Source organism: Cynara cardunculus, assembly GCF_001531365.2.
Source record: "Cynara cardunculus var. scolymus isolate 2C chromosome LG 3, CcrdV1, whole genome shotgun sequence".
Classification (NCBI taxonomy): Eukaryota; Viridiplantae; Streptophyta; class Magnoliopsida; order Asterales; family Asteraceae; genus Cynara; species Cynara cardunculus.
Window position 1 is genome coordinate 3,648,130 of NC_037530.1, and position 13,773 is coordinate 3,661,902.

General features: G+C 33.5%; 3 protein-coding genes across 3 annotated transcripts; 2 read left to right on the forward strand and 1 right to left on the reverse strand.

Moving 5' to 3' along the window:
• Positions 1-2,079: 2,079 nt before the first annotated feature.
• On the forward strand, positions 2,080-2,493 carry LOC112508627 (1-aminocyclopropane-1-carboxylate synthase-like). Its single transcript, XM_025113299.1, has one exon. The coding sequence runs from the start codon at positions 2,080-2,082 to the stop codon at positions 2,491-2,493; it is 414 nt and encodes a 137-aa protein (XP_024969067.1).
• A 2,018-nt stretch (positions 2,494-4,511) lies between these two features.
• Positions 4,512-7,493, forward strand: LOC112509335 (annexin D1). Its single transcript, XM_025114243.1, has 5 exons — positions 4,512-4,666; positions 5,630-5,775; positions 5,871-6,089; positions 6,223-6,435; positions 7,008-7,493. Exons 1-5 carry the CDS (start codon positions 4,591-4,593, stop codon positions 7,302-7,304), a joined length of 951 nt encoding a protein of 316 aa, XP_024970011.1. The 5' UTR covers positions 4,512-4,590; the 3' UTR covers positions 7,305-7,493.
• Positions 7,494-9,681: 2,188 nt separating this feature from the next.
• On the reverse strand, positions 9,682-13,211 carry LOC112510139 (peptidyl-prolyl cis-trans isomerase FKBP12). Its single transcript, XM_025115446.1, has 5 exons — positions 13,051-13,211; positions 12,631-12,664; positions 12,471-12,532; positions 10,136-10,188; positions 9,682-10,038 (listed from the first exon to the last, which is right to left on the reverse strand). Exons 1-5 carry the CDS (start codon positions 13,136-13,138, stop codon positions 9,937-9,939), a joined length of 339 nt encoding a protein of 112 aa, XP_024971214.1. The 5' UTR covers positions 13,139-13,211; the 3' UTR covers positions 9,682-9,936.
• Positions 13,212-13,773: the final 562 nt, after the last annotated feature.

Below are 13,773 nucleotides of genomic sequence, written 5' to 3' on the forward strand. Positions count from 1 at the left end.
GATTATGTTTATCTGCAGTTAGTTACACGAATTCAGATATGTAGCTTTAATAAGTTGTACTTACGCAAAATCTGCTTGTAATATTGAGTTTTAAGTAATATGCATTAATAAACAGTACTTTACGCATAAAAAGTGGTTTTTAAGAGTTTTTATCAAATACTTTATAATATAGTATAGATAATTTTCTTATAAAGATAATAGTTAATTATTTGTTAGAACTCGATAATTATTCTAATTATATATTATATTTTTTATATTTTAAAGTGATATGTTTATCTTTTATTTGATTATGTTTATCCGTAGTTAGTTACACGAATTCAAACATAAAGCTTTAATAAGTTGTACTTATGTATAATTTATTTGTAATCTTGAATTTTAAGTAATATGCATCAATATAAAGTACTTTATGCATAAAAAATAGTTTTAAGAGTTTTTGTTAAATAATTTATAATATAGTATAGATAAATTAAGAAAAAAGAAACTCAAATAAAAGATATTTTAATCATTTTTATTATTACATGTTATTCATAAACTAAATTCTATAAATTAACCAAATAAACATGTTTTGTGATGTAGAGTGCACGCCTTAAGCTTCTAGCATCATTCCTGCATTAATGGGGTGAAGGGACAATCTAAAGAACACCAAGGTATTAGTTGCCTTAAGCTGCTAGCACTATTCCTTTACATTAATGTTTTGAAGGAGTGTTGTTTTAGGTAGATGAAATCTAAAGAAGAAGACCAAGGTAGTAGTTATGGTTTGGTTTCTATCATGAATAAAAAATTTCGTTTACTGTTTTGCTCATTTCTGAACTGCTATGTTTTTGATATTGGTTATAATTGAACATAGTATAAAGGCGTGGGCATTTGTTTGATTACACCTGTGCAGTATTAGTTTAAGCTCTGTAGATGTATATACCATCATATACATATTTTTATATATACCGCCAAACCCTAAACTTCCAGATATAACAACGAAAACGACGATAACAATCCAAAATCCATCCAAATGCAATATGTTGTGTTCAATTAGAAACTATAGAAATTAAATTAAACAGGAATAAAAAACGAATATGAACCTGTAAACTGCAATCTTTTCCAGTAGCTGCGATTACGAACGGATACCTCAATTGTGCCCGCACGAGATCTCTCTGCAATGGTGCGAATTAGGGTTTTTGAATCTGTTCTTGAACAAAAAAGTTGGCTAAAGAAAAAAAGAAATAGATTACCTCCTCTAATTCTGGATTGACGCTAATGGATTGAAAATATGTCAAATATATACGCATCTCTAAATTCTGTTGGAGTCGATTATCTCAATCGTAATCTGGAACCGATGAAATCTAATCTGGAACCGATGAAATCGTTTAGGGATGAAATCGTTTAGGAAGGGAATTGGGTTTTTGTTGGCGATGAAATAGGATAGAGATGAAATTTAAGAATTTTTAAGAGTTTTAGTCAAATGTTTTATAAGATAGTATATATATTGTTAAATCAAAAATAAATTACTTTGTTATTAGACCTAAATTAAATTATAATAAAAATTTGAATTAAATAAATTGTATAATAAAAAGAAAACTTTTAAATAGTTAATTTTATATTAATGCTCATATTTTTTTAAAAAAAAATTATGATATCTTCAAATTTATTTTTATTCAAAAATAAAAACAATATATATTTCTCAAAACCACATAAACCGTATTATATTAACAGAGACAAAAAAAAAACGAAGTACTAAAATGATGATGTATCTCGCTATATTGCGCGAATACCCTTATAGTATATATATGTATATATGTGTATGCATGAAAATGAAGGTTCAGATATGTACACATCAAAATTTATAATTCAAATCACGTGCAAGAATTTGGACCAAACATTGCTCATTAATTCCAAACATCAATTCAATTAGTTTACCGTTTTTGGATGAGACCAACAAACGAGTCTAGCTAGTTGTCAAATGATTTGGTTAACCTCAACTTAAAGACTTCCAAATGAACACATTTTCTAGTATGTGATGAAATTTATGCGGCCACCGTCTTCAACGCACCTGGCTTCATCTCTTTCTCAGAAGTCTTGTAAGAAATGGAGCAAGATCCCGCGAACCAGATAAATCCCGAGTTGGTTCATATTATTTATAGCTTGTCAAAAGACATGGGGCTCCCAGGGTTTCATGTTGGCATTCTATATTCATATAATGATGGTGTTGTGAGTTCTGCGAGAAAGATGTCAAGTTTTGGACTAATCTCCACGCGAACTCAACATTTTCTAGCTTCAATCCTTTCAGATGAAGTGTTTGTTGAGAGTTTTCTAAGCGAAAATTCAAAGAGGTTAGCTAAGCGGCATAAGGTTTTCACTCAAGGGCTTGAACAAGATGGCATTACTTGTTTAGCAAGTAACGCATCACTCTATGTTTGGATGGATTTACGAAGGCCATGTGGGATATGGTGGTCGGAGAACTGGTGCTTGGTGGTTGGAGAAAGAGCAACGACAATGTAGGGGTGTCAGAGAAAATAATCGGTGGTATTTCCGACTCGAAAAAAGGGTGTTTTACCGTCACTGATGACTCTATATATATAATATTTGTCGATTAAAATGACTACTTATGAGTAAAATGAGTTACCCAAATTTCTTTAATGCTAAAAAAGGTGTTATAAAACACATAGACAAAGATCAAATTCGTAATTATTTTATTTTACGGACACAAAATGCAAATTCGTATAAAGTAAAAGTACTAAAAATGTAATTTAGTCATAAAAGAATAAGATATAAATATTTGTGCCCATCAATAGAGACGTGGAAAGTGGAAACGCCGCAGATCTGATTGGAAACGTGATAACGACACCTTTTGTTTCTCTACCATTTCCGACAAATATAAGAATCGGATCGTACTATTTGATTAATAAAATGATATTAATAAGGTTTGAATTTGGCTCTGAGATGGAATAAAAGCATTTCAAACTAACTTTATCAAATAAAACTTGTTTTCATTGTAGTTTCAAAATACATATGGTGATACACAATAAATTAATACGGTTATGCACTTCACGAATCTAATTTTTTTTACCCTTCGACGGATAAATAATACGATAGCACGTACCACCGTATGACCTAAGTAGGTCCGTCAATGATTATTAACACGGTGATTTATGTAAATACAAAAACATTTGTAAGTATACGATGATTTTAACAACATTTAATTGATAAGACAAAGTTAAAATAATTATAAAATATTGATAAATACTAATTTACTTTTATTTATTTTAATTTTTATCATGGGTTAATTAATTTGGAGGTCTAGAAGCGTTTGAACCATGTCCAATCGATAAGTTAAAAACTTTTTTCGTTTAATCGTATTTGTATACATCTCCACTAATTTTATAAGATCTTAAAATCAGGGACGGATGGCCATAGCCTTGGCCCCTGGGTTTTTTTTATAGAGTGAAACATCTACAGTCCATTAAGGTTTTAAGTATAAAATTCTTTTGAACCCTTCCAGTATTGCCGATCCAGTTCATTTATGTTCCACCTCTACTTGAAATTGATATGACCTCTTATAACCTTGAAATCCAGGGCATAATCAATTAAGTCGTTAACTTGGTAAATAACTGATATGTTTTCCTCCATATTTTTGTCGATCCGAACATTTTTATATTGACAAACTTAATCCACAATAATTGTCATTTATTGAAACAAAATACAGATTTTATCAAGAGTTAATTACGTGTTTACGTATTATAACTTCAAGTCTCTTTTTAAAATAAATTCATATTGCATCCCTATAATACGTAAATTATAATGCATTCAAGATTTGTATAAAAAATTTAGACAATATGTTATAAATTGTAAATCACAAGACAATAATTCATAACATATAAACTATTCTTTTATTAATATCTAAATAAAGCTTAGGGGCCGTTTACCTAAATGCTTACCCAGTAAGTGATCTCGTTCCTTCAGTTTGTTCTGATTCCGATGAAGGATACTATATTCCGCCTACACAACTACCTTGCTTGGTGGTTCAAAATGGAAGTCTAGGTATCTGCTTAAGTGGTCTGCTCGTACCGTTCCAAAAAGAGCTGCRCTGACAGGCGTATTTGAAAATGTGTTTCCGGGCTCACATAAAAACATTAGAAGTAAACACTATAATTTATTTTTATTGTGTAAGATTGTAGTACATCAAAATGTATCATATGCTACAATTTACCTGGTAAGTTGCGCTTATCCGAGTAAGAGTCGTCACTCTCACTTACCGGGTAAGACTCTTCATTCTTATCATCACTCTTATCAGATAAGATTTTTTGCTCTTGTCATGTTCATCCGGTACCCGAACATTTAAATCTTTAAAAAGAAGAAAGCAAAAACTAATTGTTGTCGGCCATATGAATCCAAAACAATACCCATCCTCCTTGAGACGTGGCGAAATAAATGGCTTCTTTTATTTTATTTTTTGTTTTATAAATTATATATTTAATTTATAAATTATAACATACAAATTTATTAATATTATAAGTCTTGAATTGTGATGAGGTAAATTGTTTGTTTATAAGTAAGAGTTTGGTAAAAGGAAAGCAACCAAACTATCACTGAACAAAAATGTCGACGATCACCGTTCCGGCACATGCTCCTTCCGTCACCGACGACGTTGAGCAGCTCCGTAAAGCCTTTTCAGGTGTCTTTCTATCTCACACTGTTTTTTGTTGATTAGATCTTGTCGATGATATCTACTGAATTTGAACTTGATCTGGTGTCTGTGTGTCTGTGTGTGATCGTTCAGTGTTCTGTTCCATTTTAATCTGTCTATGGATAAATTTCTGAAAGAAACAAGTTTATATAAGTCTGATCTTGTAAGGTTATCCACGAGATCTAGGATCACGCTTTTCATCCGATTTTGTTTCGTTTCATGTGCGTTACTTTTATCTTTGTGTGTGTGGATCGTTCGGTTTTATGTTGCATTTTCAGCTGTCTGTCAGAGAAATTTCTGAAGAAAGAGGTGTATCTGTCATCTATGGCGTTGAAATAAGTCTGATTTGGTCTTCGGAAAGTAATGATGAACCTGATCTTGTAATTTGCTTCAAACAGTAGTCAATCCGTGTGATGTAATGTGATCTGATGATTTCAATTTTACTACATCATATTGAATCAAACGATACTCTCATGTGGATTGAAAAATGTTTTCAGAACTGGATTCTACTAGGGAAATGGATAGAGTGTTGCAACTATTCCGTTGGTTTTTGAGCACCAACCACCATGGACAATGCAAAGATGACTGTTTTCTGTTTTGAACTCTCTTAACTGAGCCGATCTTCTGTCCTCTTTATTTTAAGCTCCTTTTGCTAGAGTAGATTGTATGTTAAGATTTCGACTCCATCTCTGGTTTTACTTCCCTGTTTTCTTATCACTCATTCTTGCCGATTATTCTTGAATCTGTTTCTGACGATGCTCTTAGTTTTCCAAGAAAGAACCTATCAGAGATTCTCATAATTTTTTTTCCTTTGCTGATTAGATGAACCAAAACTTGGGTATGAGCATATATAGAAATTGACCAAAAAGACTAGTGCATCCTTAATGCTCATTTCTCTCTTTATGTGAATCGAATTATCATTGTATAGTGATCAATTTTGTCATCTTGAAGGATGGGGAACAAATGAGGGTTTGCTCATTTCAATTTTAACTCACCGTAATGCTGAACAACGGAAACAAATTCGAGAAATTTATACTTCAACATACAATGAAGATCTCCTTAAATCGCTCGACAAGGAACTCTCGAATGACTTTGAGGTTAATCTTAATCTTACATAGTAAATCTATACCAAACAGGCAAACATCACGATCAGAATTTCTAATATGTTCCCTATTTTCTTGATTTTGTTTAGAGGCTGGTCCATCTTTGGACACTTGATCCAGCTGGACGTGATGCATATTTGGCCAACGAAGCTACAAAAAGATGGACTAGAAGTAATCAGGTTCTTATGGAGATAGCTTGTACCAGATCTTCGCATGATCTGCTTCTGGCAAAGCAAGCTTATCATGCTTGCTATAAGAAATCCATGGAAGAGGATGTTGCCTATCACACAACCGGAGACTTTCGAAAGGTACAACCCTCTTAAAAAACCATGATGCCCATACAAGTAATGCACAGAGAATCACATCGTTGCTCAAATTTCAAAATACATAGTTGTTGTCAAACAATGCAAATGAGTTAGACTTGTAATGTTGTTGTTGTAGCTGTTGTTGCTTCTAGTGAGCAGCTACCGTTATGAGGGAAGTGAAGTGAACATGACACTTGCAAAAACCGAAGCCAAGTTGCTCCACGAGAAGATCTGCGACAAATGTTACAACGACGATGATGTCATCAGAATCCTTGCCACAAGGAGCAAAGTACAGATCAATGCAACACTGAACCAATACAAAAATCTGTTTGGAAACGACATCGACAAGGTACCAGTACAAACTTGTCTTAGTACTTTGTCTTACATCAGCTAAACTTAGGGGATGTTTGGTTTGGTGTGCTTTCCTCCGGATAAAGCTGTCTATATGGATTAATCTATCTAGATTTGGAAGGTTTTTGTTTGGGGAATTTCATAAATGGAATGGCATGTTTTTTTAATTGGGAGAGGCGGGTTTAGAAAAGGTTTGGCTTTCTGCATAAAACTTCCCCTAGAAGCTTACAGAATAAGTCATGTTCTATATCATTAAGTCACTACCAAAAAATCATGTATAGTTGACCGAATAAGTTGTGAGTCACATTAAGCTCGTTAAGTTGCTAACAAACAAACCCTTAAACCTTTTCACTTCAATATATCTTGGAGCCCCATCTATCCCCAAGGGCTCTTATGAAGAGGGATCTGATGGGGCCTCACATATCTGGCTATTTTAAAGCATAATTTGACGGGATGCCTCCACGTATCTGGCTCTTTTTTCAAAAGTAATTTGATGGATTACATATATGTGGTTCTTTTGGAAAAATAATCTAACGGGGTTCCAATATCTCATGCAATTCCGATTTGAAGGATTTAGAAGGTGATTCGGAGGACGAATTCCTTGCATTACTAAGAGCAACCATAGAGTGTTTGACGTACTCTGAGAAGTACTTTGAGAAGGTACTAAGGCTAGCGATCAACAAGCAAGGAACAGATGAAGGTGCATTGACACGGGTTGTTGCTACTCGAGCTGAAGTTGACTTGAAAATCATAAAAGAGGAATACGAAAGGAGGAACAGTGTGCCTTTGGATCGTGCCATTGCCAAGGACACTAGAGGAGATTATGAAGACATGCTCCTCTCTCTCCTCGGCTGCACTGATGCTTAGAACTGCGATTCTGAAAACAGCCACTGGCCATCGCTACGTGTTTTATTTGAGATCGTGTTCTCGTTTGTGAGATAATGCGGATATGTTCCGTATGTGCTTTTCCTGTTGTGTTAATAAACTCGGCCATTTTCTTCCTATATCGGGGATTATGTATGCCCATAAGTTATATATGAGTGTTTGTTTTGAACTTGTGATTGGGATTTTTTTTTTGATTAACCAGGATATTCAACTCGTTATACGAGCCGACTAATATCAGGACGACCACCTGTTTTGCGGGTAGCTCGGAGTCACCGTATTTGAACCTCCATGGCCACAAAAGGATTTTTATCCCTTCTTGGATTTGAACCTGGGACCTCCAGACACTTTTGATTTTTGAAGTCCAATCTCAAACTAATTGGAACCACCCTTGTGGTTGTGTGGTATTTTGGTGTTAAAGAATGTCTATGGCTTCAAGAAAATGATCCCAAATCAATCATCAAGTGATCGGTTTTCTTATTTCCAAACAAATCATAGAGCAATTTCTATTTTTGATTAATTTGTAAACAAATCATTGAACTGTATTAATAATATTCGAGTATCTTACCTGTATAAATATTTTAAATAATATTTTTAATAATGTATGTTGAAAAAATGGCATGTTAAGATGGAAGAATGAGGACACCGAATACCAAATTCGGAAAATGACATGTTAGGATCATGATCAGTGTTTAAAAAGGTTCAACATGGGGAGTTACAGCACACGTTTACAAAACGTGGCTTTTTTCAAAATATAATATTTTTTTAGTTTATTTATTTAGATTTTACATTTTTATAGATGTCTAATCAATTCATAGTTTCATAAATTGATGAATATCACTAACTAACGATTAAAATGAATTTGTAAAATTATATTTCTAAGTTCTATTTTGAATATTTATTTAATTAAAGACTATTTTTATAATAATAATCTATATGATCTTTTTCCTTCAAATATGAATGTAATCTCTTAATATTATTATAGATGAAATAATATATATATATATATATATATATATATATATATATATATATGAGATATAAATTATCATCTTATGCCACGTCTTGAAAAACACCATGCACCATTCTCGCCTTATACCATGCCTAATCTAATTAATTATATAATATCATTATCTAGTTAAATATATTTTTTACTGTCATGATTTGATTGATGACGTGTCCAAATTTAACAATTGAATCGGTTCGACTATGTTACAGTATTAGAGCTTTAAAATGTAACAGTTCATTACATTCAAAAAATTTGCATGACATGTTGAAATTGAGGATTAACAAGTCAAAATAATAATAAAAGTGTTGGATTGATGTTTGAATTCACGTTTAAGGAAATATTATGATTGATCATCATTCACCTACAGATGTAATGTTCCATTCATTATTGTGGTTAAATCAAAGTATTGAGACCATAATACATCAAACTCAATCCTTTTTATCGACCAATGGATGCTTAAAAATATTTTACATTTTAAAAAGAAAACAGAACTTATATTTAAAATACATAAAAAAAAAATCCAACTTAAATAAGACATAAAAACACGACTTTGAAAAAATTAGTTTCACAAAACATGGAATCTGTGACATGACATACCAAGTATTATATATTATATTTGAAAAATAGTTTGGACCCAAAGCCGGCCAAATGGGATTCTAAATATTTTGTTGATAAAAAGAAATAATAAAGTATCACATATAAAATTTTATTTATTGAAAAATATGACAGGTCGGCCAGGCGTATCGGAAAAAAGTTAATTGACCGAGTATGCCTGCAAATTTTAATAGTCCAACCGAGGCACGCCTATTTTTTCAAGAATAGTCGTACAAGTCTAGTTTTCTAGAAGACCGAGTGAACAATTTCTAACAGGTCTCGTTTCTTATCGGGCAAGAAATTCAACTATGACTCTCTTAAGGTAGTTAAATGTCTCGTCATCTAACTAGTAACACGCATGAATGGATTAATGAGATTCCCACTGTCCTTGTCTACTATCAAACGAAACCACAACCAAGGGAATGGGCTTAGCAGAATCTGTGAAGAAAGAAGACCCTATTGAGCGTGGGTTTCAAAAAATTCAAACCACATTATATCATCCCAAAATTACAAAATGTCAAAACCCACACGCAGAATTTGCCTCGAAGCTCACCAATGTGAGGGGTCATTTTTTTGGGGATCAAACCTCGGACCTGTCTTGTATTTGGGCAAAGTCACCCCGCACCTTTGTCAACAAGCTACACCATAGGAGTCGTTAATCAGGGTTGTAGTAGTGTCAAAATCAACCATAGTTGGTCTCTTTTTCCCTGTATAAATAGATCCTTTCTAATTGAGCAGAAATTATCCCAAAATACTCTCTTTTTCCTTACGCAAAGGATCATTGATAGCCATGGTGGTTTTTTATTCTTTGCCACATCTAGGTTTTGGTTTTACAAGTCTGATGCAATAATCAAAGTCTCAAAAATTAACAAACGGAGAACAGTAAATGCAAAAATAGTCATCGGTCGGGCATAAGATGTAATTATACCGGTATTTTTGAAGTTTATAATAGCATGCCAACACATGTTTAAGCACCTGAGTAAATACCATTTCACGAACTAACGCACCGATCTACTACTGTGCACGAAGAACTTCGATCTCAAAGACCAAAGCGGAGTTAGGCTGGATACCCCATGCAGGAAATCCACCAGCACCATAAGCATAGTCAGGTGTGCACTGTAACATTAAATAAAAGCAACAAATTATTCTCTTTGCAAAAAGAATCACAAGAATTTGAAAATATAAAAGCATATGAAATGATATGAAACGTTACCCTTAACCGAGCAACTTCTCCCAATTGCATTCCCAATACACCTTCATCCCAACCTGCAGCGTAAAAGGCACATGCAAGTTAAAAACCGGGCTAAACTACGCGTAACGGTTTCCAAAAACCCTGGCCAATGGCCTAGTGGTATCCAGGTTACAAGTAGATCGCAACCTCCTTGGAGGTTATAGGTTCTAGTCTCACAAAACAGGTACACAATCTAGACAACATCATGTTCTTCACATGTAAATCTATTTCTTATGCTTTCATTTAAGTAACTGTCCAATCCCCGATTAGGTGATTAACATTAAAAGGTAATTCAATTTCCGAGCTTTAACTGTCGCCTTTTAGAGCACTAGTTGCATTCTTTCGCCGATCGCATAGTTAGAGTGGTTGCACTTGACTAACATAGAAAGTCAAGGCTCTAAGAACACAAATTATTCAAAAAGACACTTATCGTATTGCATCTTATTTTATGAACTCGTCCATGATAAAAATAAATAAGATAAAAAGACACATTAAGCCATGGGTTAAGCCTCTAGAAAGCATGTGTCTTGTTGCCACATACTTTCACACCTGTTACGATCTCATCATGCATATTTTCTATCACCTTCACATATATCATGGAGACCTCATTTTTCAAGAGCACTTTACATCCTTTCAATTGATACTTTGTCATATGCCTTCATTTAATTTCACAAATACCATATGCAAATCCAACTTATCTATGAAGCATGAATCCTTGAATATTACTTCTTTATGCTGCAAAAATATTTTTATTCTTTTAGATTTGGCCTATTGTACTCTTCTTTTGCTTACCAATCACCTGATTGTGTCGAGGATAACACTAGATAACCTACTTTCTATATAGATTATGGCTGCCTACTAAATGGGTCTCCAACTCTCCATACCTCTTCAAGAATCCTATCAAGCCCTAATTTTTACCAATTTTCATCTTTCTTGGTGCTTCCTTCACCTCCATTATCATCATAATAATAATCAAAGTTCCTTTACACTCCCTTCACTATTTCCATCAAACAGATTATCAAAATAACCCCTCCATGTTCGCTAATATTATCATTTTCAGGTTCCATCTCCTTTTGGGTGCAACTTTACATCTAACACCATGACTTTTGACAATATCTTCCACTGCGAAGTCTTATGGTGGGTCATTAGAGACTCACAAGGTTGCAGCTTCTAATAGTTAAGATCCGTGCTGAACAGATAATATCAACATCAAGACAGAATCCAAACCTAATTTAACAAAAAGATTATGGCTTGGAGTCTTGAAGAAATTAAATTGTGCCTCTTGAATCCACCTATTCATGATTCATCGTGATATGGCAACACATTTGTTGCTTCAAACTTACGATTAACCAACACGTAATGCAGATGACAACTGTTACTAAGCTCCTATGCTCTCCCACTTTGCAATTATATCTGATAACTAGGTTGTAACTCAAGTTATAAGTAACTACACTTCAGAAAACAGAACATGAACTTCTAACTCTACATCCAAGGTTACATGTTGATGCGAAAACCTGACCAATGGAAAAGTATACGAATTTGAACTTCACATCAACAGAAAATGGGGCATAAAACTTTCACGTGCAAAAATTTGAACTTTGAATGGTCCACTCAAATTGTTTTGAATCATAATAGCATCAAATGTTCAAACACAGAAGCTTTGACAAACCAGAAATTAATATAACTATAAGTATAATCATGAACTAATCGACATTGATTTCTTGCTATATCTAACAACCTTCAAAGCATCTCAAAAAGTCAGAAGATATTTGGATTCAAGAGAGTATGATGAGTCCTACGAAAAACAATCATTTTTGATAGCATCTGTGGAGGTGAATGAATGGAATGAAGAAAAGAAGAGAGGCGGAAGGTGGTTAAGTGGAGTTTGTCGTTGTATCACTCATGAAAACGGAAATCCATATTACTTTACACAACTGATACAAGAATACCGCACAATAAGCACATAGACATAATATACTTGTAACTTCATATCATCACCCAAGATGTATCAAACAGATTATTGCCAAATTGCCAGCTTGAGAATTTCTTCAACTTTTTCTTACAACTGCAAGCAACAAACTTTTCGAATCCAACAACTACTTATATAGTTTAATTTTTTCGTTGAAAATCGTTGAAGATGCTTGTTCTAACCCTAAATACCTTTCCATAACAAGATTACTCCATTCCATAAACTAAAAATGAAGCAAAAGTTTCTTTGATTTGTAGCATTTCTGGACAAGGAGTAGATAGTATAAACCTGACAGTACCATCTGATGATTTTAGCAAGACAAATTATATGAATTCAGCAATAAATTACCTTTAATAACTTGGCCTTGGCCAATTTTGAAGGTGAACGGCTGCTGCCCTGGATCTTTGGTGCTAATATTACAAACAGAGAATTCATTAAACAAAAAATAAATCAAAAGCAGATGAAAATCAAGAACAAATACAGACTAAAATGCTACAACAGTTCTAACCTCCAGAATTTTTGAGACAGATCGCCATTTTTCCCTAAAACCACGATTAAAATTGAAAATTTACAAAATCAGAATAAACCTGAGAGTAGAAATACATGCTAGTAATCGAAATCCACTAACAAAATTCAAAATTTACATCAGAATAAACATCTGAACATATAACTCTCCTAGTAACCAAAAAACTGAGACAGGCCGCAGACTCTCCCCAAACCTCAAGAACAAATATAAAATCGACAAACATAAGAATACAACAATCTACAAGTAAACAAAAATTTTGAGACAGATCTCCAGTATTTCTGTATCGAAGAACAACATCAGAAAATACATAATAATAGTACAAAATCTATTACTAATTAGACACTTCATGTTTGCGTAAAATTAGGGTTTTACGATTCAGGTGAAAGGAGAGATCGGAATTACCATATCCGGTACAATGAACGGTGACATTTTGGCCGGGGACGGGCTTGGGACCGGTTCCGGCTTGGATCACTTCCTTCTCCACTCCCATTTTTTCCGATCTCTTTTGCTTTGTATCTCTTTAAGGGTTTTGTTTTTCTTTTTGCGAGTGACAGTCGATGACTGAGGTGATTTATATAGATAGCACCGACTGGTAACACGTGATAATCACGTGCCACATGATGAAATTGAAAGATTCGAAAAAAATTACAAAAACCACCCTCATAGTTTTGTCAAATTTTATAGGGATCCCCTGATAAAAAAAATTAGTTCCGAGATCTGTTAAATTGAACACTTGCGTTGTAGAGTTTTAAAAGGTTTGAACTTGTGTTTTGAATCAATATTGACTTTTTGTTCTAATCGTTGTCATGCAAGCCAATGTGATGCGAGTTATGGGTATGTCGTTTTTCTAAATGTTTAAACAACTCGATATAGTTTTTTTTTGTCTTTGCAAATGGAAAAAAAGGATTGATCGCATAACTATACTGAAAGATCAATCGATCACGAATGGTTCTAATCCCAATTTCAAGGCTAGAGTTTGAATAGTTGTACCTTTTTTATGACTTGAACAGAGAAGAGGATCCATTAGAATTGCGTTTGTATTCAGTTTTTGTAAAACAAATTGTTAGGTTTCTAAGAAACAATGGAAAAATTAACTTAACTTCTACAACAATATTTTTGGAACTT

What these genes read in the sequence shown, in the direction of transcription:
- LOC112508627 (XM_025113299.1), top strand. Translation starts at nt 2,080, where the DNA reads ATGGAGCAAGATCCCGCGAACCAGATAAATCCCGAGTTGGTTCATATT.
- LOC112509335 (XM_025114243.1), top strand. Translation starts at nt 4,591, where the DNA reads ATGTCGACGATCACCGTTCCGGCACATGCTCCTTCCGTCACCGACGAC. An exon ending in GCTCCGTAAAGCCTTTTCAG is followed by an intron (nt 4,667 to 5,629) that starts GTGTCTTTCTAT and finishes GTCATCTTGAAG; the next exon opens with GATGGGGAACAAATGAGGGT. An exon ending in CAACCGGAGACTTTCGAAAG is followed by an intron (nt 6,090 to 6,222) that starts GTACAACCCTCT and finishes TTGTTGTTGTAG; the next exon opens with CTGTTGTTGCTTCTAGTGAG.
- LOC112510139 (XM_025115446.1), bottom strand. Translation starts at nt 13,138, where the DNA reads ATGGGAGTGGAGAAGGAAGTGATCCAAGCCGGAACCGGTCCCAAGCCC. An exon ending in CGTTCATTGTACCGGATATG is followed by an intron (nt 12,665 to 13,050) that starts GTAATTCCGATC and finishes TCGTGGTTTTAG; the next exon opens with GGAAAAATGGCGATCTGTCT. An exon ending in GAGAAGTTGCTCGGTTAAGG is followed by an intron (nt 10,039 to 10,135) that starts GTAACGTTTCAT and finishes TTAATGTTACAG; the next exon opens with TGCACACCTGACTATGCTTA.